The following is a 22,340-nucleotide window of genomic DNA, read 5'->3' on the forward strand; positions in this document are numbered from 1 at the left end:
TGCACACAAGGGTGGGTGGAGCCAGCCCTCTCTGGCGAGAGTGTGGGTCAGGGGCGCAGGAGAGGCGATGTCATGGTTGGGTCTGGAAGGATGGGCATGTTTGCTTGGAGTCTGGTATAGAGGGAGGATCAATTGCTAGAGGGTGGTAAGTGGCTTGGAATGTTCTGGAACTTCCTAGAATTAGCTGTAGGTTTCAAAGGTGGAGGGCTTGGTGTGAGTACGAATACTGGCTGGTCATGGAGGGGCTTGTGTGCCTTGTCATCCTCCTCTGGAGTTTCCAGTACCCTCCTAGGGCCTGGGCCATGGCACACCCTCCATCGGGGAGGCCGCGTGCCTTCATGGAATGTTTTAGCTGAAGTCCTCACCTGTATTTCCCAGGCTGTTTTGCAGAGTTGTGAGAGTTGTTTCATCCGGGCCGTGAGGACATGTTGGGACATACCCCGTGTGCCGATGATGGAGGCGGCCCTGGCTGCCCGAGAGATGAGTGACACTCACGAGTAATTGGCTCGGAAGGCAGTCCTCTGATTTGTACCTCATTGTGGTTACAGAAACTTCTAATTGAAGACACTGAGCTGAGCCGTTCAGCCCGCCTGCCCGAGGGCACCCCAGGTCTGATCTTCTGGGCGGGTTGTGGGCTTTTGTCGGAGGAATTGGCAGCTCTGTGGCAGGCCTGGCACCCACAGAGCTGCCGATTCCTGTGTTCGGAGTTGTTGCAGGCCTGACTCATGTGTGTTCTCATGCTGTGTACTCAGGGCTGCCCTTGCGGCCGTTCCTCCTTGAGACTGAAAGGGTGGGCAAGTGCTGGAGGTGAGGGGCCAGGAGAGGCAGGGAGGCCAAGATGGGTTGACTGTCTGCTGTATGCCTAGTGCTGTGTGGGTACCTTATACACACCTGTCTGTGTTATCCCTATGAAAAGCACTTAGGATACATGTTGATAATTCCGTTTTCCCAAAGAAAGCAAGCTTGGCGAGCTTAGACACTACCATCAAGATGATATGATAGCCAGGCATGGTGGCGCGTGCCCGTAGTCTTAGCTGGGTGACAGAGTGAGACCGCTGTCTCTACAAAAAATTAAGAGATCAGTTGAGTATGGTGGCACATGCCTGTAGTCCCAGCTGCTCGGGAGGCGGAGGCAGGAGGATGGCTTTAGCCCAGGAGGCCGTGGGAATGCAGTGAGTGGTGATTATACCACTGCACTGTAGCCTGGGTGACAGAGTGAGACTCTAAATAAATACATAAATGTCACCTTTTATTAAGTAGTGTATGTGTGACCTTGATTGAATAACTCAAGGTCACACATACACGACTAAGAGGCAGCACAGAGAACAAACCCAGCTCGGGTCTGGCTCTAAGGCCCATTGTCTTAGCGAGAAGGGCTCAGTCTGAGGTTTGCCTTGGGCTTCACTTACGGGCCCTGGTTAAAGAGGGGGAAAAGGGAAGGAGAGCACGACCCACATCTCTGAAGCACTACACACCCTCATTGTGACAACACACCCATGCAGGGCCCTGGCCAGTAGGGCCCCCACTGATACAATCTGGAGATTCCCATGACTACTGTCCCCTCAAGCGTACACGTCATATTTTATCCCCATTTTGCCAATGAGGAAACTGAGACCCAGGTAGTTACAGTGACGTCCTCATAGTCGCATGGCTCGTGATAAGACTGGGACCCTGGACTTCTGGTGTGGTCCCTGACTGTACTACCCCAGCAAGATTTCAATGAGAAGGGTAAGACCGCTTTCCCTGGAAGGGAGACAGATCTGGAGCAACCCCTGGAAAGAAGCAGTCATGGGCTCTGGCATCAGCGTGCACACACACGCTGCATCAGCTCTGATCATTATTATTATTATTATTATATATTTTTTTGAGATGGAGTCTCGCTCTGTTGCCCAGGCTGGAGTGCAGTGGCCCGATCTCGGCTCACTGCGATCTCTGCCTCCTGGGTTCACGCCATTCTCCTTCCTTAGCCTCCTGAGTCGCTGGGACTACAGGCACCTGCCACCACGCCCGCCCTTTTTTTTTTTTTTTTTTTGTATTTTTAGTAGAGATGGGGTTTCACTGTGTTAGCCAGGATGGTCTTGATGTCCTGACCTCATGATCTGCACACCTCGGCCTCCCAAAATGCTGGGATTACAGGCTTGAGCCACAGTGCCTGGCCTGATTTTTTTTTTTTTTTTTTTTTTAGAGGTGGGGCCTGTTGTCACCCAGGCTGGAGTGCCTTGGGATTATAGCTCACTGTAGCCTCCAACTCCTGGGCCCAAGCCATCCTCCCACCTCAGCCTTTGAGTAGGTGGGACTATTGGCGTGCGTCTCCACACCTGGCTAATTTTTTAATTTCCTGCAGAGATGGGATCTTACTATGTTGCCTCAAACTCCTGGGCTCAAACAACCCTCCTGTCCCAGCCTCCCTAAACACCGGCATTACAGGTGTGAGCCACCACACCCAGTCCCCTTGACCTCTTTCAGCCTTGGTTTCCTGTCCGTAAGTGAGAGAAATGTCACCTTATCAGTCCGTGCGACTTAGGAGAGACTAGAACATTTGATGTTGGTTGCTAAATGTTGGACCCTGGACCGGCACTCCAACAGCCAGTGCCATGGGGGGCGGCCATCATGTGGGAGTATTTGCAGGCCTCTTCTCATTCAGACAACTGGAGGTGCTGACTGGAATCATTGTCCACCTTCACTCTGTCATTCTGAAGCGGTGTATAGAACATTCTAGAACACTCACCACGTGGCACGCCCCGGCTGGGTCCCAGCGATGCAGCTGTGAATGAGGCAGGCTTGGGGTTGCTGCCACCTGGGGAGGAGTAGAAGGACCGTGGTTACAGCCACGGGTGGATGCGGTTACTAGGGTTCTGGTCAGTGCTGTGGAGGGTGCAGAGGCCATGTGACGGGTCATCCTGAGCGACGCAAGCTGGGCCTGGAGGATGTGGAGTGTTTGCAAGGGAAGAGGGTGGGCTGGAGCGACTACAAGGAGGTCTCAGGAGGTGGGGAGCTTGGGATGTGGGGAAGAACTCGCTGGGCCTGGTGGCCAGTCAGCAGGGGCCGGGCGGGGGAGTGGGTGCAGACAGGTTTGCAGAGGCCAGAGAGGGGTGATTCGGTGCCCATCTAGGGCTTCCTTTGTGGTCAGTGATGCTGTCAGGGCACTCTGGAGACACGAGGAGCTAGAACCTGTGTCCCAAAACCCCTGCTCCTTTCCGAGACATGGTGGGTTCTCATCTTCAGCATGGTGGGTGCTAATAGGGAGGCTGAGATGGGTGGATCACCTGAGGTCAGGAGTTTGAGACCAGCCTGGCCAACATGGTGAAACCCCGTTTCTACTAAAAGTATAAAAAACTAGCTGGGCGCGGTGGCGCGTGCCTGTAGTCCTAGCTACTTGGGAGGCTGAGGCAGAAGAATCACTTGAACCCACCTGGGAGGCGGAGGTTGCAATGAACCCAGATCACACCATTGCACTCCAGCCTGGGTGACAAGAGTGAAACTCCATCTCAATGAAGAAAGAAATGCATGCATGATGAAACAATACACTAAGCAGTTAGGCCAGAGGGGAATTACCAGTAGCAAGAAAGAAGTTGCGCTGGTGACTAGCACCCGGAATTTCCGCTGCTCTTTCTTCATGGGCCTGTGCGGCGGTCGGTAGGCTGCAGGATTGACTTTGAATTCTTCCTGGCTGCCAGACTAAAGAGGCAGGATCAGGTTCTTGATTCATGGTGCCCTTAAGGTGTTAGGGTAAGAAAAGCAAGCATGAGACCAGGCGCGGTGGCTCACACCTGTGATCCCAGCACTTGGGAAGGCTGAGGCGAGTCGATCCCTTGAGGCTAGGAGTTTGAGACCAGCCTGGCAACACAGACACCGTCTCTACAAAAAGGGAAAAAATCAGCTGGGTGTGGCGGCAAATGCCTATTGTCCTAGCTGCTCTGGCAGCTGAGTTGTGAGGATTACTTGAGCCCAGGAGTTTGAGGCTGCCGTGAGCCAAGATCGCACTGCTGCACTCCAGCCTGGGTGACAGAGGGAGAGCCTGTATCCCAAAAAAAAAAAATCAGCTATGGAAAAGCATGGTGTGTTTCCCCTGCCCTGAGGCTGACTCTGCAGGGCTACTGCGTACATTGGTAACTGCTCGTGTCTGTCCTGTTCACAGATCTGCCGCAGGCTCTGGGCAATGACCCCAGGACTCCAGGCCAGAGGGGTCTGAAGCCGTTTGGGAAAGCAGCAGGACTCCTTGGGAAGATGGCCATGGCCCCAAGCCCTTCCCTGGTGCAGGTGTATACCAGCCCCGTGGCTGTGGCCGTGTGGGAATGGCAGGACGGGCTGGGCACCTGGCACCCCTACAGTGCTGTCGTCTGCAACTTCATCGAGCAGCAGTTTGTCCAGCAGAAGGGCCAACGCTTCGGGCTCGGGAGCCTGGCCCACAGCATCCCCTTGGGCCAGGCAGACCCCTCGCTGGCCCCTTACATCATTGACCTCCCCAGCTGGACCCAGTTCCGCCAGGACACCGGTAAGACGCTGTCTGCCTCTCGCACATATCTGGGCGCCGCACCTGCTTTCCCACATTCTCTGTGCCAGGTGTTGGGGTGATGGACGTGACCTACAGAGCTGCTCTCTCCCCGCAGCACACGTGGTGGTGGGTGGGTGTAGTGAGTGGGAACATCCACACAAGTTGAGTGCAGCTCACAGTGAGACGCTGTGGGAGGCCCTTCCCCTTGTCTCGCAAAGCAGAAATGCCTGTCCCGACCGCAGAGGTTGGAGGGTCTCTGGCAGGCAGGCCGGCATGGAGGGGTGGTGCGCCATGGGAGTTCAGAGGGCCCTGCCCCACCACTCAATGGCTGTGTGCCCTGGGCAGGCAACTGCGCCCCTCTGCATGTGTGCATTTCTGCTTTTTGGTCTGCGATGTGTTTTGATCTTTTTTTTTTTTTTTTTTTTTTTTTTCTGAGACAGAGTCTCGCTCTGTTGCCCAGGCTGGAGTGCAATGGTGTGATCTCGGCACTGCAACCCCTGCCTCCTGGGTTTGAGCAATTCTCCTGCCTCAGCTTCCTGAGTAGCTGGGATTACAGGTGCCCACCACCACACCTGGCTAATTTTTGTATTTTTAGTAGAGACAGGGTTTTGCCACGTTGGTCAGGCTGGTCTCGAGCTCCTGACCTCAGGTGATCTGCCTGCCTCGGGCTCCCAAAGTGCTGGGATTACAGGCGTGCGCCACTGCTCCTGGACCTGCAGTGTGTTTTGATCAGGATTATTGAGAATGAGGCACCAGTTTCCTCTTGGAGCCGTCCCTTCCTCCAAACCGGGGTGATTTTTTCCCCAGGGCCATCTGACAATGTTTGGAGAGATTGTTGGTTGTCACAGCTGAGTGGGTGGGAGGTGGGGGTGCTCCTGGCACCTGGTGGGTGGAGGCCAGGGATGCTGCTTGCCGTCCTGCAGCGTATAGGGCTGGCCCTGCAATAAGGAATTATTGGCCCATAGTGTCACCAGTGCCGAGACTTGAGAAACTGGTTTTTCCTTTTTTTTTTTTTTTCCAATTTTAATTTAAAATTTTTTTTAAAAGTATGGGATTTTTTTTCTTTTTTTGTTTTTGTTTTTTGTTCTTTGTAGAGACAGGGTCTCCATCTCCTTGTGTTGCCCAGGCTGGTCTTCAACTCCTGAGCTCAAGTGATCTTCCTGCCTTGGCCTCCGAAAGTGTTGGGATTACAGGCTTGAGCTGTCACGCCCAGCCCTGGAAACTCTGTGTTAATCTTTGTCAGGAGTGTCGTAGAGTCTGTGAAAACTGTGGCTGTCAGTCAGCTCCCAAGTCATCGCCTTCACGTTGTGTGACGTCAACTGAGAAAGATAGCAGACAGGATAAATAATAACACCGAAATTGCATATTGTGGTGGAGAGCAGGAAGTGTTAATTGGGGAATGAAAGTGGCAGGTGTCATAGAGGCCGTCGATTTGAAGTTAGCTGGGTGTAGTGTCATGTGCCTGTAGTCCCGGCTCTTCAGGAGGCTAAGGCAGGAGGATCGCTTGAGCCCAGGAGGTCAGGGTGGCAGAGAACTATGATCACATCATGGCACTGCTGCCTGGGCGACAAAGGGGGACCCTGTCTCTAAAAATAAACAAATAGCAGCATGACTGTGTACCTACTGTGTTCCTATGTGTTTATTTGGGCTGTTGAAAAAAGAATTTGAACGTTCCCTGTATTTGGGGGATGCTAGCAGACTAACCTTTTGTTTTTCTTTGAAAACAGGCACCATGCGGGCCGTGCGGAGACACCTGTTCTCCCAGCACTCAGCCCCTGGCCGAGGTGTCGTCTGGGAGTGGCTGAGCGACGATGGCTCCTGGACCGCCTACGAAGCCAGCGTCTGTGACTATCTGGAGCAGCAGGTGGCCAGGGGCAACCAGCTTGTGGACTTGGCCCCGCTGGGGTACAACTACACCGTCAACTCTGCCACCCAAACGCAGACCAACAAGACTTCCAGCTTCTGCCGCAGTGTGCGGCGCCAAGCAGGGCCGCCTTACCCGGTGACCACCATCATCGCTCCGCCGGGCCACACGGGCGTTGCCTGCTCTTGCCACCAGTGCCTCAGCGGCAGCGGAACTGGCCCCGTGTCAGGCCGCTACCGCCACTCCATGACCAACCTCCCTGCGTACCCCGCCCCCCAGCACCCCCCGCACAGGACCGCTTTTGTGTTTGGGGCCCACCAGGCCTTTGCACCGTACAGCAAACCCTCACTCTCCGGGGCTCGGTCTGTGCCCAGGCTGAACACCACCAACCCCTGGGCCGCGGCTCCTCCCTCCCTGGGGAGCCAGCCCCTCTACCGCTCCAGCCTCTCCCACCTGGGACTGCAGCACCTGCCCCCAGGATCCTCCACTTCTGGTGCAGTCAGGTATCGTGGGCAACAGCCACTCGTTTTGTCTGCCCTGTGTTTCCACTCTTACTTGGCTGGGAAGACTCACCCCAATTCCTGCAGACGCGGCTCCTGCCCCCTGGGTGGTCCCTGCCATGGCATCTCATTTGCATGTGCCATGTGGGTGCTGAGGTGCCATGGCTGTCCAGAGCCTACCTGACCCCTTGTACCCGAGTCCTGGTGGTCACCACACAGGTTAGAATCTACAGTCCTTTCACTCACGATGCTGGGACCCTCTACGGAGAGCAGAGTTAGAGGCCTGTGGCCTCTGCTTGCGGGCTGCACGGTGAGCATCGTGCCCAAGAACACCGGGTCACTGCCTGTACACTGACCCCTGCCATGTGCCAGGTCGTGAAGACCCAGAGACCAGAGCATCAGCCCTTACCCCTGAGCCCCAGTCTAGTGTCGGGGGCTGTCAACGCAGTGTGAGGGGGACAGAATGTGGAGCGTGTGGCAGTGGCTGCAGGTGGCATGGGTGACCTGGCCTCCTGCTGATGCAGCCGAGCCCAGAGTGCCTGGTAAAGCACTCAGCTCCTTGAGAGAGAGAGAAGGATACCACGGGCCCAGTACAGACGAGAGCAGGTGGCATTTAAAGTGAGGAGATTGGCCAAGCACAGAGGCTGACACATTTAATCCCAGCACTTTGGGAGGCCAAGGCAGGAAGATCATTTGAGCCCAGGAGTGAGAAACTAGCCTGAGCAACATAGTGAGACCTCGTCTCCACACACACACAAAATTTTTAATTAGTCAGGCATGGTGGTGCACACCTGTGATCCCAGCTACTCAGGAGACTGAGGCAGGAGGATCGCTTGAGCCCAGGAGGTCGAGGCAGCAGTGAGCTGTGATCGTGCCACTGCACTCCAGCCCCTAGGCGACAGAGCGAGACCCTGTCTTAAAGCTGGGCCCAGTGGCTCATGTGTGTAATCCCAGCACTTTGGGAGGCCAAGGTGGACGTATCATCTGAGGTCAGGAGTTCGAGACCAGCCTGGCCAATATGGTGAAACCAATCTCTGCTAAAAATACAAAAATTAGCCAGGCATGGTGGTCAGCGCCTGTAATCCCAGCTACTTGGAAGGCTGAGGCAAGATAATCCCTTGAACCCAGGAGGTGGATGTTGCAGTGAGCCGAGATCACGCCACTGCACTCCAGCCTGGGCGACAAAGAGTGAAACTCCATCTCAAAAAAAAAAAAAAAAAAGATAAAATGAGGAACCCCCCTGGATTTCCCTGGATTTGGCCAAGGTGAATGCTCTGGGCTGGCCGTAGCCCTCTGACTGGCCATAGCCCTCTGACGCTCTGGCTGACTTGGGGCTTCGTCATTCATTATTGAGAGTGTTGGGCTTGGAGCACGTTTTGAGAATTCAGAGTGGTAGCTGGGACGGGGCTTTCCGAGAGTGTGCTGGTGTGGGTGGTGAGGGAGTGTGTGGGCCGCACTGGCCCTGGTCAGCATCCTGCTGCCTCGCTGCTCACTGGCTACCGCACCCACGTCAAGGGCTGAAACTTCTCAGGGTGGTCGAGACCTCCTTGGCAACTTCTCAGACCTCTAGTATTTTTTCAGACTGTGTTTCTGAGGACCCTGCCAGCTTGTGTAAGACACAGTGACAGCGCCTCCCACTTATTGGTTCGTGTCATGTGCCAGGCCCTCCTGAGCAGGCTGCGTGAGTGACTTCACTCATGCCACGACGCTCTCAGGCTGAGCAGTGTTCTTCACTTACAGGGGAGCACGTCCAGGCCCATGAGGTTGGCGACAGAGCCAGCAAGTGCCAGAGCTGGGATTCAGCCCAGGCCCCAAGAGTGCGCTATCTGGGGCACATGGGGAGTTCTTGACGCTCCTGGGAAGGCAGGGAGCTCTTTTAATACATTTTAATTTAATTTGATTACTATTTTTAGAGACAGGGTTTTGCTGTGTCACCCAGGCTAGAGTACAGTGGTGCAGTCATGGTTCACTGCAGGCTCGAACTGCTGTGCTCAAGTGATCCTCCTGCCTCAGCCTTCTGAGTAGCTGGGACCACAGGTGTACACCATCACAACCGGCTAATTTTTCAGTTTTACGTATCAGCAAGGTCTTGCCATGTTGTCCAGGCTAGTCTTGAATTCCTGGCCTCAAGCAATCCTCTTGCCTCAGCCTTCCAACGTGCTGAGATTATAGGCATGAGCCATCACACCTGGCCCAAAAGGCCTCTTGAGGGATGAGCTAGGAGGAGGCCAGTAGACAGGAGGGTGATGGGCCTTGGGTGAGTCAGAGTTCTCATGGGCATCTTCTGCCAGGAGTTGGGGCACGTGCATCTGAGATCTTTCTGGGAGTTGCGAGTACAGGAAGGTGTTATTGGGGTTCTCTGAGGACATGGACATAGGCAAGCCGGGCTCAGGGAGGTGCTGCCTCAACTTCCCGCCCTGAATATCTGGGTCAGCCTGTTTCAGAGAACAGTGTACTCTATCTACAGGCCCAGGAGGGTTCTTAGAGGCACTGGGACTTCTGTCAGCTCTGTTTCACCCAGCCTCCTGGAGCTGCTTAAGTTCTTAGGAATTATTTTGAGGCAAATTTCTGGATAGTGCTCGAGCGGGATTCCGGAGTTGAGTCAAGTGACTTAATGTGGCTTTGTTCCTTTCTCCTGGTATTGGGCCCCACTGGTCTTTACTAAACCATTTCCGTTTCCCCCAATATTTCTCTGGGGTCCCCATCCCTAGCCTGAGGGCCTGCAGAAGTGCTGATATGGGTCCTACTGGTGTGGGCCAGGCAAGTTACAGAAAAGAAGGTGGCTGGGCCAGTCTGTCTGCCCTTGGTGCTGGGCTGGGCATGCTGTGTCTTGCCCCACATTGTAAGTCAGGAGGGAACCAGGCCAGCAGGCTCTGTTAGTAGAACCAGCCTCAAAGGGGCCTGTCTCCTGGGGTAGGTGTAGGTGCATCCTGATTCCTTTGGTTTTCTTGGAGCTGGAGAGGTGTAATTCACCTGCACGGGCCTATCCCCGTGCTGAAAAACAGGCTTTTCCCCTGCCTGATTGGTAGTGAGGCCCCCTGCAGTTAACCCTCCTCTGACGGGTATAGAGTCAGATGGGGCTCAGTAAATATCTGACCTCTTAACCTAGCAGGCGGTGAGGTTCTCACAGCCAAGTGCTTGTCAACAGCAGCAGGTGAAAGTTACCTTGGATGTGAGGGGGGCAGGCAGGGTAGGCGGGGCCCATCTAGAGCCAGCGCCATGGGCTGGGGAGGCCCGAGAACCGACTTTTTACTGGCAGCCACTAGAAATACCATGTGAGCGCATGAAATCAAAAAATTTCCTGGAACTCATGTGCACAGCTTCCACGTGCCCCCTGGGAATAGACCATGATACAAGAAAGCGTGTCATCTGGGGCTGAACTGCTGGGTGGCAGTAGATTTCCTGGTAGCTGAAGTTGATTCCTTTAAGCATCAGAACTTGTGTTTCAGTGATGTTGGACGGAAATCTTTCCTAAGTGTGTCATGCACGCTCTTGTCTCCCTTAACGGAGAGGGTGTGGCACTGCATAGCACTTGGATGGCTTGGGGTGGTGGTTATGACCAGCAGTCTGTCACAGCTCAGCAAGGTGAAGCCTGTGGGCGTTTTGCTCAGTGCCGAATGGCTCAGTGGCCCTACAAAACTGCGCCCGCTCAGCTCTTGGTGGCTTGCTGCTGTGGTGGGCGGCTGCTGCTGCTCCTGCCCTTGCCTCTGAAAGAACTCACTTCCTCTTCCTCCTGCGGCCGCCTGTCTTTTGGCTTGTGGGATTGGAGTCATGGGGCCCAGATGGGGCCTTGCTCCTGACTTATGGTAGGCCCTGGGTCTCTTCTCTCTTTGTTTTTTTCTTCTTTCTTTTCTTTTTCTTTGCTTTTTGTTTTGTTCTGGTTTTTTTAAGAGACAGGGTCTCACTCTGTTACCCAGGCTAGAGTGAAGTGGCGTGATCATGGCTCACTGCAGCCTCAAACTCCTGGGCTCAAGGGATCCTCCTGCCTCAGCCTCCTGAGTGGCCAGGACTACAGGCTTATGCCACTGTGTCCAGCTCATTTTTAAAATTTTTTGTAGAGACGGATCTCACTATATTGCCCAGGCTGGTCCTAAACTCTTGGCCTCCCAAAGCACTGGGATTACAAGTGTGAGCCACCGTGCCCTGCCTCCTCTTCTTTTGAGCTGAGAGAGGGTTGGACTGGTCAGTTTATGAGGTTGCCTTCTGCTCTATTGTTGCTGTGGTTTTCAGGATGTAGTTAGGGCCCTACAGGAAAGTACCTGGTGGACCTTAGGGCCTGGCTTCACCTCCCTCTGCTCCTGCAAGACCTGGACCCCACCGGTATTTGTCCTGGGTCTCCTCACTGCCCTGGTGGCCTTTGGGAATCATCCTCATAGGTAGAGGAACTGAGGCTCGGGAAGGGGACTTGCCATGCCCAGCGCATACGGCTTTGAGCGGGAGCATACGCTTCTAGCATCGTCTCCAGCCTCTGCAGCTCATGGGACTGGCTGCCAGCCTCAATCCCAGAGGGTGTGGCCTTGGAGAGGGGCTTTGGATCTCCTTCCTCTCCGGCCTCCTGGCTTTGCCCTCGCCCTGCATAGAAAACTCGGAGTCCTCATGTCTCACGTTTCCCACGCTGTCTGGGATCTCCTGGAGATGGTCACAGACAGGAAAGCCAGGGAGGGCCTAATAGGCGGACCAGGAGTCGGGGAGAGGAGGAGGGTGCCTGAGGTCATGACTATAGGGACTTCTCAGAGAAGGACACTTCGGGGAGCAGTTGGTGCCCACATCTGGGAACGTTCTGCAGGTCCGAGCCCTCTGAGGATGATGAGGACGATTGATAACTTCTGAGGTTCCATCCACCCCTGGCGGTCCCCATCTTGGGAACCTCTGTATCCTTGTATGGTTCAGTTCCTAGAGGTCACAGCAGGGACACACACCAGGGAGGAACTGTGATTATATGGGGTAAGTGGTGATATTTTTAGAGCTTTCTACAGAACACACTCCTGGTTTCCTGCCCTCTAGTCACAGGGTGAGCGCCCATTGGAAGCCTCACTGTGCTTCTGCTTTCTGCTCTAGTCCTTGGAAGCAAGGACTTCTTGTTCGTTCTTGTTAGAACAGAAGCAAGCCATCTCGTTCGGATATGTGCCTCTCCCTGGTGAAGGAAGACCTCACTTCCTGGGATTTTTCTGCAGGGTGGAGCAGTCAGGGACCCCATCTCTGGTGGGGGTGGTGGGGGGAGGAGTACCATGGGCTTAGAGCCCCTCTGGGCCAGTGATGCCTAGCCTGCTGCACAGCTCATTTGTTTTGTAGATCTGCAGTGCCAAACTTCAGCTTTCTGGGCTCCAACTCAGGGCTTGAGCTCAGTGCTGCCCTAGAGGGTCCTGAATGCCTTCACTTACAGAACCTTAGAGTTGCAGAGACCATCAGAGATGATCCACTTTCCTTTTAAAAAAAAAAAAGGACAAGAGGGCTGGGCAGGTGACTCACACCTGTAATCCCAACGCTTTGGGAGGCTGAGGTGGGTGGATCACTTGAGTTCAGTAACTCAAGACTAGCCTGGCCAATATGGTTAAACCCTGTCTCTACTAAAAATACAAAAATTAGCCGGGCATGGTGGCGGGCTCCTGTAATCCCAGCTACTCAGGAGGCTGAGGCAGGAGAATTGCTTGAGCCTGGGAGACAGAGAGGTTGCAGTGAGCCAAGATCACACCACTGCACTCCAGCCTGGGCAACAGAGCAAGACTCCGAGGAAAAAGAAAAAAGAGTGGGGAAGAGTTGAAACCGACTGAGGAAGGGGAGGGGTTTGCTCCAAATGAGTGAAACTGTGAGTGTCCAGTAGAGCCAGGACCTTGACCCAGGTGTCCAGACTCCCTGCCCTTCTTGGCATTATCAGGGTCCCCATATCCGCTGCCAGCCTTGCCTTTGGATTGGGAGTAGGCGAGGAGAGCAAGAAGCTGCTGTTTGCGTGGCACAGCCACAGAGGCAATCCTGTTTGAGAATAGTCAACAAACTCAGACCATGCACAGTGGCTCATGCCCATAATCCCAGTGCTTTCGGAGGCCAAGGTGGGAGGATCTCTTGAGGCCAGGAGTTTCAGACCAGCCTGGACAGCATAGGAAGATTCTGTTTATATATATATTTTAAAAACTAGCCAGGTGTGGTGGTGCTCACCTGTAGTTCCAGCTACTCAGGAGGGTGAGGCAGGAGGATCACTTGAGCCTGGGAGGTGGAGGCTGCAGTGAGCTATGATCGTATCACTGCACTCCAGCTAAGGGCTTGAGCTCCAACAGAGCAAGAGCCCCACTCTATGAGCCCAGCATGCTTCCCCCACGTCACTCTGCCGGCATGACCCTACCTCTAAAAAAAAAAAAAAGAAATATGATGACTTAAAACCAAATGAGTGGCCAGGTGTAGTGCCTCATGCCTGTAATCCCAGGACTTTGGGAGGCTGAGGTGGGCAGATCACCTGAGGTCAGGAGTTTGAGACCAGCCTGGCCAACATGACGAAACCCCCATCTCTATTAAATATACAAAAATTGGCCGGGTGTGGTGGCACACGCCTGTAATCCCAGCTACTCGGGAAGCTGAGGCATGAGAATTGCTTGAACCTGTGAGGCAGATGTTGCAGCCAGCCAAGATCATGCCACTGCACTCCATCCAGCCTGGGCCACAGAGTGAGACTCTGTATCAAAAAAAAAAAAATACAAAGACCAAATGAGTGACCTGAATATAATCATTGTAGGGAACAAAACGGTAATCCCAGCACCTTGGGAGGCCAAGGCAGGCGAATCACGAGGTCAAGAGATCAAGACCATCCTAGGTAACATGGCGAAACCCCATCTCTACTAAAAATACATAAATTAGCCGGGCATGGTGGCATGTGCCTGTAGTCCCAGCTACTTGGGAGGCTGAGGCAGGAGAATCGCTTGAACCTGGGAGGCAGAGGTTGCAGTGAGCCAAGATCATACCACTGCACTCCAGCCTGGCAACAGAGCGAGACTCTGTCCCCGCCCCCCGCAAAAAGAAAGAAAATTACCACTGGTACAGTACTCTAAAGTTTTTTTTTTTTCTTGATTTTTCACTAGTTTCCCACTACTGTCCTCTTTCTGTCCCAGGATCCAATCCAGGGTCCCACTTCACTTCCAGTTCTTATTCTCCCCGTCCTTCTCTGGGCTGGAACAGTTTGTCAGTCTTTATCCTTTATAATCTTGTTACTTTCATAGAGGTGCTTTATTGAATGTCCCTTAATTTGAGTTTGTCTTAAGTTTTCCCATGTTTGGACAAAGATAATGCCCTTCATTATTTCTTTTTTGACAGTCTCCAGCCTGGGCTGGAGTACAGTGATGAGATCATAGCTCACTGCAGCCTTGAACTCCCAGGCTCAAGTGATCGTCCCGCCTCAACCTCTCGAGTAGCTGGGGCCACAGGTGCATGCCACCACACCTAGCTAGTTTTTTCTTTTTTAGAGATGGGGTCTTGATTGTTGCCCAGGCTAGATAATGCATTTTTGACATTAAATCCCCCCAAAATGGCGGTGTGTCCCTCCCAGAGCATCGTATCATGGGGTTTATGATACTGACTTGTCTGTTACTGGTGATGAAGGTCATGATCATTTGCTAAAGTGGTTTCTGCCAGGTTTCTCCTCTAAACAGGTGCTATGAGAACCTGCATTTTTTGTTTATTTGTTTGTTTTGAGACAGAGTCTCGCTCTGTTGCCCAGGCTGGAGCAGTGGTGCGATCTTGGCTCATCGAAACCTCTGCTGCCCAGGTTCAAATGATTCTCCTGCCCCAGCCCCCCAAGTAGCTGGAATTACAGGTGCCTGCCACCACACTTGGCTAATTTTTATAGTTTTAGTAGAGACGGGATTTCACCATCTTGGCCAGGCTGGTCTTGAACTCCTGACCTCGTGATCCGCCCGCCTCGGCCTCCCAAAGTGCTGAGCCACCGCGCCCGGCCATTTTTTTTTTTTTTTTTTTAATACAGAGTCTCACTTTGTTGCCCAGGCTGGAGTGCAGTGGTACGATCTCAGCAACCTCCACCTCCCGGGTTCAAGTGATTCTCCTGCCTCAGCCTACTGAGTAGCTGGGACTACAGGTGCATGCCACCATGCCCAGCTAATTGTTTGCATTTTTAGTAGAGACGGGGTTTCTCCATGTTAGGATGGTATCAATTTCTTGACCTTGTGATCCACCTGCTTCAGCCTCCGAAAGTGCTGGGATTACAGGCGTGAGCCACCGCGCCCGGCCTAAAAGACTGCATTTTGCTAACACTAGTGGGTGTAAAATATCTTTTTATTTTCTGTATTCACAATAGGTGTGAAACGGTTGTTTTCAGAGTCTTTTTTTTTTTTTTTTTTTTTTTTTTTTTTGAGACAGGTTCTCACTCTGTCGCCCAGGCTGGACTGCAGTGATGTGATCATGGCTCACTGCAGCCTCAACCTCCTGGGTTCAAGCCGTCCTCCTGCTTCAGCCTCCCAAGTGCAGGTGTGCACCACCGCTCTTGGCAGACTTTTTAAATTTTTTGTGGAGATGGAGTCCCACTATGTTGCCCAGGTTGGCCTCAAACTCCTGGCCTCAAGTGATCCTCCCACCTCATCCTCCCAAAGTGCTGGGATTACAGGTGTGAGCCACCACACCCCTCCTGAGTCCTCTCCTGAGTCCTCTGAATTGCCCAGGAAAACAAAACCAAAGGCCTCTACACAGAGGCACCCAAGGAGCATGAAAGCGCGAAGGCACCTCAGTGACTCCCACTTGGCCATGACACAGTGTTTCTCTCGCTCTCGTTTCTGATAAGTCAGCAGCGCCGTAAGCTCTGCTCTTTTCTCCCCCAGTGCCTCCCTCCCCAGCGGTCCGTCCTGCAGCCCGGGGAGCGTCCCTGCCACTGTGCCCGTGCAGATGCCAAAGCCCAGCAGAGTCCAGCAGGCGCTCGCAGGTAGGTGCCTGCCCTTGGGCTGCAGAGCAGTCTGTGCTCCGCGGGACTCAGTGGGGAAGAAATTGTGATGTGGGGCCTTGTCACTCTCTGGATCCTCAGGGAGAGCCAAAGGGGCTTCCTAGGGGAGCAGTCCCTCTTTCTGGTGATGTTGTCCCCCCAGAGTGAGCCCAGGCACCCTTCCTTTGGCTCTCTGGGGACGTGGGGCCTGATGACGGTGGGCGCTTGGGTGCAGAACTTTTCATATCCTTTAACATTTTTGCATTGAATTGCATTATATTTAAATAGTCACTTTCCTGTCCTGAAATGCTTTAAATGTTTCCTTAAAGGAGCCCTGTGGGGAATTAATAGACCTATTTCGGCTGTAGTTACTCTTATATCTTGAATAAGAAGCACCTTTTGGGTCCAGCCAGATCTTGTGCTGTACTAACCATACATCTTACATCTTGGAACGGTTTTGGGTTTGGTTTGGTTTTTTTGGTGAAACAGTCTCGCTCTGTCACACAGGCTGGAGTGCAGTGGCGCTAACCCAGCTCACTGAAGTCTTAAACTCCTGGGCTCAAGCAATGCTTTCACCTTAAGGATCCTTAAAAATACCTACCACTGGCCCCCGCACCCATTCTGTTTCAGCAGCCTGGCTAGCAGGGTTTGCAGAAGCTCCACACATGGCAGGGTTTTTTTTTTTTCTTTTTCCTTTTTTCTTTTTTTGAGACAGAGTCTGTCTCTGTCACCCACGCTGGAGTGCAGCGGCGGGATCTCGGCTCACTGCAACCTCTGCCTCCCAGGTTCAAGCAGTTCTCCTGCCTCAGCCTCCCGAGTAGTTGGGATTACAGGTGCCTGCCACCACACCCAGGTAATTTTTGTATTTTTAGTAGAGATGGGGTTTTGCCATGTTGGCCAGGCTGGTCTTGAACTCCTGACCTCAAGCGATCCACCCACCTCGGCCTCCCAAAGTACTGGGATTACAGGCATGAGCCACTGTGCCTGGCCTTTTTTTTTCTTGTTATAAGAGACAGGATCTTGCTGTGTTCCCCAGGCCGGTGTGCAGTGGTGCAGTGGTGTGCAGAGGCTGCTCACTGCAGCCTCCAACCCCTGGGCTGAAGTGATCCTTCTGCCTCATCGTCCTGAGTAGCTTGGATTACAGGCACATGCCACCATGCCCAGCTAGTTTTTTATTTTTTATAGAGACAGGGTTTTACTATGTTGCCCAGGCTGGTCTTGAACTCCCAGGCTCAAGCCATCATCCTGCTTTGGCCTCCCAAAACGCTGGGATTCCTGTCACGAGCTGCCGCGCCCAGCTGAGGTTATTTTCTAACTTCTGGAAAGTGCGAGGTATGTCAGGAGGTGGATGGCACTGCCGTTGCTCACAGGGTGATGTAGCAGAATTCAATGAGTTGGTATTTTAGGTGAGTCGCTGTCATAGTGCAGGGTGGCTGAGAGGGGACAAGTCTGGAGGCAGGGCAGCTAGTGCAAAGCCTGATCTCAGACCTGGGGGCACCAGCCAAGGCCTGACCAGCTTCAAGGCGGTGGAGTGGAGGAGGAGGTGTGGCTTGAAACATTCAGAGGCAGGAGCTGTCAGGCTGGGGGTTGTGAGGGGGGATTGGGGGTAGACTGAGGCCTGCTGGAGTGCAGCCAGTCATGACTGAGGAGCAGCCTGGGGCTTGGCGTGTGTGAATTCATTTCATCCTTAAATCACTGAGGTAGGGGCTTTTGTTCCCGTTTTCATTAACGGAAACTGAGGCTTGGAGAATTTAAAAATTCTCTGCCAGCCCTTGGCAGAGCTGAGACACAGCCCCAGGCCTTCTTGCCTATGACAGTTTGGTGCTGCTGAGTCTGGGGGGAGGTTTGGAGGGGGTGATGGCTGTGGAGTGGCCAGTGGAGCTGTTCTGGGGCAGTGGGATTTGGCTGTGGGCCTCAGAAGAGCAGTTTGCGGTGGAATGGGGTACCCCGACCCCTCATTGGAGTGTGTGTGCTAGAGACCGCGGGTGGGACTCTGGGAAGAGAAGCCTGAAGAGAAAATGAAGGAGCAGCCAGAGAGGTGGGGGCAGGAGGGAGAGGAGCTGGAGTGGGGCAGGGGAGACGGAATGAGCAAGACGCACTGGCTAGAAAGTCCCTGCCCACTGAAGTCATCATGCGGCGCCATGGGGAGGTCACAGTGTACCGGGTATGCGCGTGTGCGTGGGCGGCCGTGGTGGTGTTGGAGACAAGTTGCGGGCAAACAGATGGGGCCCCCACACGGTTCCTCATGGCCCAGCTCCTTCCAGCTCTGGGGCTGTCGCGAGCCTTCATGGCCAGGCCTGACAGCGACCTCTGAGGCCATGACACAGATCTGAGTGCCCTGGATGTGGAGTTACCACCTGCCCTCTTCCTCTGCTCTTGAGGCTGAAGGTCCTATCCAGGCTGCGTCCCAAATTGTCCATCCTGTTCTCTGTCCCCGTGGCTCTCAGAGCAATCCCAGAGCAATCCCGGAGCAAAGTAGGTATTTTAACGTCCATTTTACTTGTGGGGAAACAGGTTCGGGAAGCTGGTTCAGGCCTAAGGAAATAGGAGAGCCTGGAGGCTGTGTAGCCTGCTGTCTCCCCCAGTTCAAGGCCCATTGTTGGTACCTGTTGGGGGGAGTGTTGTCTAGGGGAGCGGGGAATGAGAGGAGCCTGGCCAGCACCCCAGAGCCAGAGCTGGAGAGTGGTGTCCTGTCACCCTGGCGTGCTTGTGGGTTGAGGAGTTATACCATGCCCGGCTGCAGAGACGAGTCTTCGCGCACAGGGTTTTCAAGGAGGTTTATAACCAGGAGGTCATGCTTTGGAAGGACTGGGTGCAGGAGGCACTGCTTCCAGGTGACAGTGCCTCCAGGTGACAGCTCCCCTGGCTGTGGCATAGCCCAGCCCCTCCTTTATCGGGTGGGGGTAGGGACTGTGAGACTGGGGCCAGGGTCTTCACCCCTCCTCTGGTCACAACAGCGGTCCATCCACAGCTCACACTGCTGCCCGGGGCAGGGGTGGGTGTCAGCAGCCCGCCCAGGACTGGTCAGCTGGTGAGGGCTGGCACTGGGCTCGAACCCAGGCTGGGAGGTCAGAGCACATAGAGGAGAGGCTTGGATCTCAGCCCTGGCCCTGGGTGTTAGAAGGAGGGGTGTCTGCAAATTGGAAGTGAGAGTCAGTGAGTGGGGGCTTCACTCTTCGGGGCTCTGACAGCGGGAATCCTCCCAGATGGGTAGAGAAAAAGGCTGTGGCCCTCTGAGTTATTCAGGTGATTTGGGGGCTGTCAGGAGTTTGGGGGGCTGTCCCTAGCCCTCCTTCTCTCCAGGCTTCTGGGTTGAAACTTGTGTGTTTGTGACTTGAATTCAGGGGAGTGGGTCCTGCGTTGAAAAGGACACGCGTGTCGCTCATGTGGCTGTGGCCTCCTGGGGGCTGGTGGCAGCCCAGGGATGTCTTCATTCCTCAGCAAACACAGAGGGCTGCAGGCCTCCCAGGGACCAGGCACTGGAGATGCAGCTGCGGGCAGGACCTCGTGGAACTGGTGCTGAGGGAAGACAGTCCATAGAAACAGAGGAGAGTGCATAGCAGGGGGAGTCCAGCAGAGCGGGGCAGGAGGCTTGGAGGCACAGGCCCCGTCAGGCGGTGTTCAGGGAAGGGCTGCCCACCGAGGCAGTGCTGCCGGAGAACCCTGGGTAGGGAGACGTGTTCTGGTCTTTGGTCCTCCCAGAAGACGCGGGCAGTGCAGAGGCACCAGGTTCTCTTAAGGAAAGCTGCACCTGTCCCTGTCCTCTCCCATCTCTCTGCCATCGCGCCCGCTTGTCCTTCTCTCCACCCGAAATTCAGTTCCCACAGGAACTGCATTTGAGCCAGGAACAAGCTTGGGACGTTGAGGGCATTACGCTCCCGGGCTCGAACCTCCGCCCTCTGATGCACGCTTTGGTGTCTCCTGCTGAGCAGCCACTGCAACTCACCCTGCCCGCCTTGGCTGTGCTGCCCAGGCTGGTGGCTGGCCTCCGCTTCTGTCCCCATAGCCAGGCACATGTGCCGGGTTGAGAAACTTTGTTCTTCTAGTGGGGGCGCCGTGACTGGCCTGGCCGCCCCTCACCCCTGAGTCACGCCGTCTGTTCCTGGATGGGGAGTGGGGTCCAGGGGGGCTGGGATCTCTGCCAACTCCCCCGGCACCCGGCTGTGCCCAGCCTCTGAGCCAGGTTCTGCAGACCCCGAAAGCCACCTTAAGGGATGGCTAAGAAGCTCCGGGCTTCCCCTTTCCCTGGAGAGGAGGTGATTTTGACCTGACTGACGAATGACAGGGAGGACCAGGGAGCTGGCACTATGGAGAGCGGGGTAGGCCGAGGGTGTGGCAGGAACGGGTTCTTCCAGCAGGAGGACACGCTGTGTCCCAGGAAGTGCTAGGTCATCAGGGAGCACAAAGGAAGCAGTGTCAGAGGAGGTTCTCCCCAGGACAAGTGCGGGGCTCCCTGCAGGTATTGGGCAGCGGTGAGCCCTGGAGAGCGTGGCCGGTCCGTCTCAGCATAGCTGCTGACCACAGGCCCACCCTTGCCCGAGGGCATCAGAGCCACAGCCTGGGGCTTTGCTGCAGCCCAGCCCTCACAGGATGAGGACGCTGCGGTGTGGGAGCAGGCCCAGGGGCCACGTTCCTGCCCGTCCACCCCAGTGCGTCCATGAAGGCCGTGGCACCCAGATCAGCCAGGAGGGGTGTGGAGCCCACACAGCGAGCGCCAGGTGGAAGCTGGAGGCCTGGTAACCCCAAGCCAGGAAGGCCCAGGGCCTCCTGGGGAAGCTGAGCCCTTGGAGCAGCCCCACCCAGGAGACCCCATGCCCTGGGCGGCTTCCTGGAGTGGTGTCTTCCGCCCTCTGCTCTCCTGAAGTCACAGGCCCCGTCCGGTCCCCACCTGCGCACTGAGGGCATAGGCTTGTCTGTGGGCCCTGGGGCCAGGGCTTCCATGAACCAGGCTGCCCCACCCTTTGGTTCCTGGCCTGGGTAGTCCTGGCAGCCGCTAGAGGCCGCATTCCCCAGGGAGACCTGGGGGTCCCTGTGGCCATTGATGGTGTCACGTCCTTGGCCTGAGCAGAGTTTGTTGGCGTGACATGCCGAATGAATCTTCTAATGTCTCTCCCTCTCTGCGTGTCTGATCTCACACCCGTGCAGGCATGACGAGTGTTCTGATGTCAGCCATTGGACTCCCCGTGTGTCTTAGCCGCGCACCCCAGCCCGTCAGCCCTCCCGCCTCCCGTCTGGCCTCTAAAAGTCACAGCTCAGTTAAGAAATTGAGGAAAATGTCCGTGAAAGGTAGTTCCTGTTCCCAAAAGCTCTCTGGCCTTTGCTAAGCCTCCTTCCAGCCTCGCTGCCTCTGACTGTCCTGCACAGACGCTCTTCCTTCTCTCTGCGCCCAGTCTCCTGTGGGAAGGGGCTCAGTGGCCCTTCTCCCTGCCCTCACTCGGCAGCAGAGGCGGCCCCTGGAAGCTGACTTTCCGCCGCATTCCCAGAGTTCAGCTCCTCTCCTCTAGTCACAGCTGGCCTGAGGGGGGCTTGTTCTTGAGGACTTTGTGATTTTTATAAGCAACAAGTTGTGGGTGATAGGCGGTGCCCGGCTCAGGATGCGGGGACAACCGTCCCTTCTGCCAGGGCCAGCATGTGTCTCGGGAAAGGCTCCCAGACAGTGGCCCAAGTCTACTGCCCAGGTCTGCTGCCCTGGTCCCCAGCCCTGTGTGGCCGCCACGTGGGCTGCCTGAGAGGGGTCCCTTGGTGACCTCTGCCCTGCTCGTTGCATGGCCAGGGAAGGAGGGGCTTTAGGACCACAGCAGGTCCAGGGAGTTACAGCAAGACCTGCTCGGAGCAGCCTGTGATGATCAAGTTCTGAACCTTTCCCAAGCGGGTGCTGGCCCTGCTTCCACCCCCGGGCTGCGGAAGTGTGGACTGCGGCCAGTCCAGACTCTCTCGAGTGGGCGTGGTGGCGGGCAGGGAGGGTGGCTGTGGTCCTGCTGGCACTCAGTGGCTGTGTCATCTCAGCAGGTCCTCCCGGAGCCTCCGCTTAGCAGAGGGGCTGGGCAAGGACTAGGAAGTACTCGAAGCACCTGGCATGCGGCAAGGGTGGCTTCCGATCGTGTCCGACCTCCAGCCCACAGGCGAGGAGGTGCGCTCAGGGAGGGGTGGGCCTTGAGCTCCTGCCCTGGGGGAGGAGCCGGACTCGTTGGCAGGCCGGGCTGGCAACCTTCTGTGGCACTTGGGTTTACCTGGGAAGGACAGGCTCTTGGCGGGTCACCTGGCTGGACCCTTTTGAGACATGTGGCTAATGGAAAGCTCCCTTCCATTCTGAAAAGCTGCAAGGGCTGGGGTGGGTGGCGGGGGTGGGATGCTGTGCCTGGCCTCACCAGCGCTGGGCAGAGGCGAGGCACGGCCCAGGCTCACCCGGAGATGGCTCTGGAATTGGCAGGCTTTTCTAAAGGAAAAGGCCCCCCCTCAGCTTGAGTAGGGCGTCCCAGCCACACGGAGGGCCACCCTGAGCTGGGGAACCATCATTCTGGTCTGGCGTTCCCGCCACAGTGACTGGAGTGTGGGTTCGGGCGGTCTGTA

At 55.2% G+C, this 22,340-nt stretch overlaps 1 protein-coding gene across 6 annotated transcripts in view; it reads left to right on the top strand.

Annotated features, from left to right (window-relative positions):
- Positions 1–22,340, top strand: part of DTX2 (deltex E3 ubiquitin ligase 2) — a 47,451-nt gene that overhangs the window by 14,552 nt on the left and 10,559 nt on the right. For 4 of the 6 annotated variants that reach the window (XM_008018414.3, XM_008018412.3, XM_008018417.3 and 1 more), the window contains 4 exons: positions 4,139–4,495; positions 6,223–6,862; positions 15,673–15,773; positions 20,916–21,056. In XM_008018414.3, the coding sequence (XP_008016605.1) occupies positions 4,228–4,495; positions 6,223–6,862; positions 15,673–15,773; positions 20,916–21,056 (1,150 nt within the window). In that variant the 5' untranslated portion in view covers positions 4,139–4,227. Of the gene's footprint in view, positions 1–548; positions 610–4,138; positions 4,496–6,222; positions 6,863–15,672; positions 15,774–20,915; positions 21,057–22,340 lie in introns of all 6 variants that reach the window. The other 2 variants (XM_008018415.3, XM_073012712.1) reach the window with 2 other exon arrangements.

This window comes from Chlorocebus sabaeus, chromosome 28, assembly GCF_047675955.1.
Source record: "Chlorocebus sabaeus isolate Y175 chromosome 28, mChlSab1.0.hap1, whole genome shotgun sequence".
In the NCBI taxonomy this organism is placed as follows: domain Eukaryota; kingdom Metazoa; phylum Chordata; class Mammalia; order Primates; family Cercopithecidae; genus Chlorocebus; species Chlorocebus sabaeus.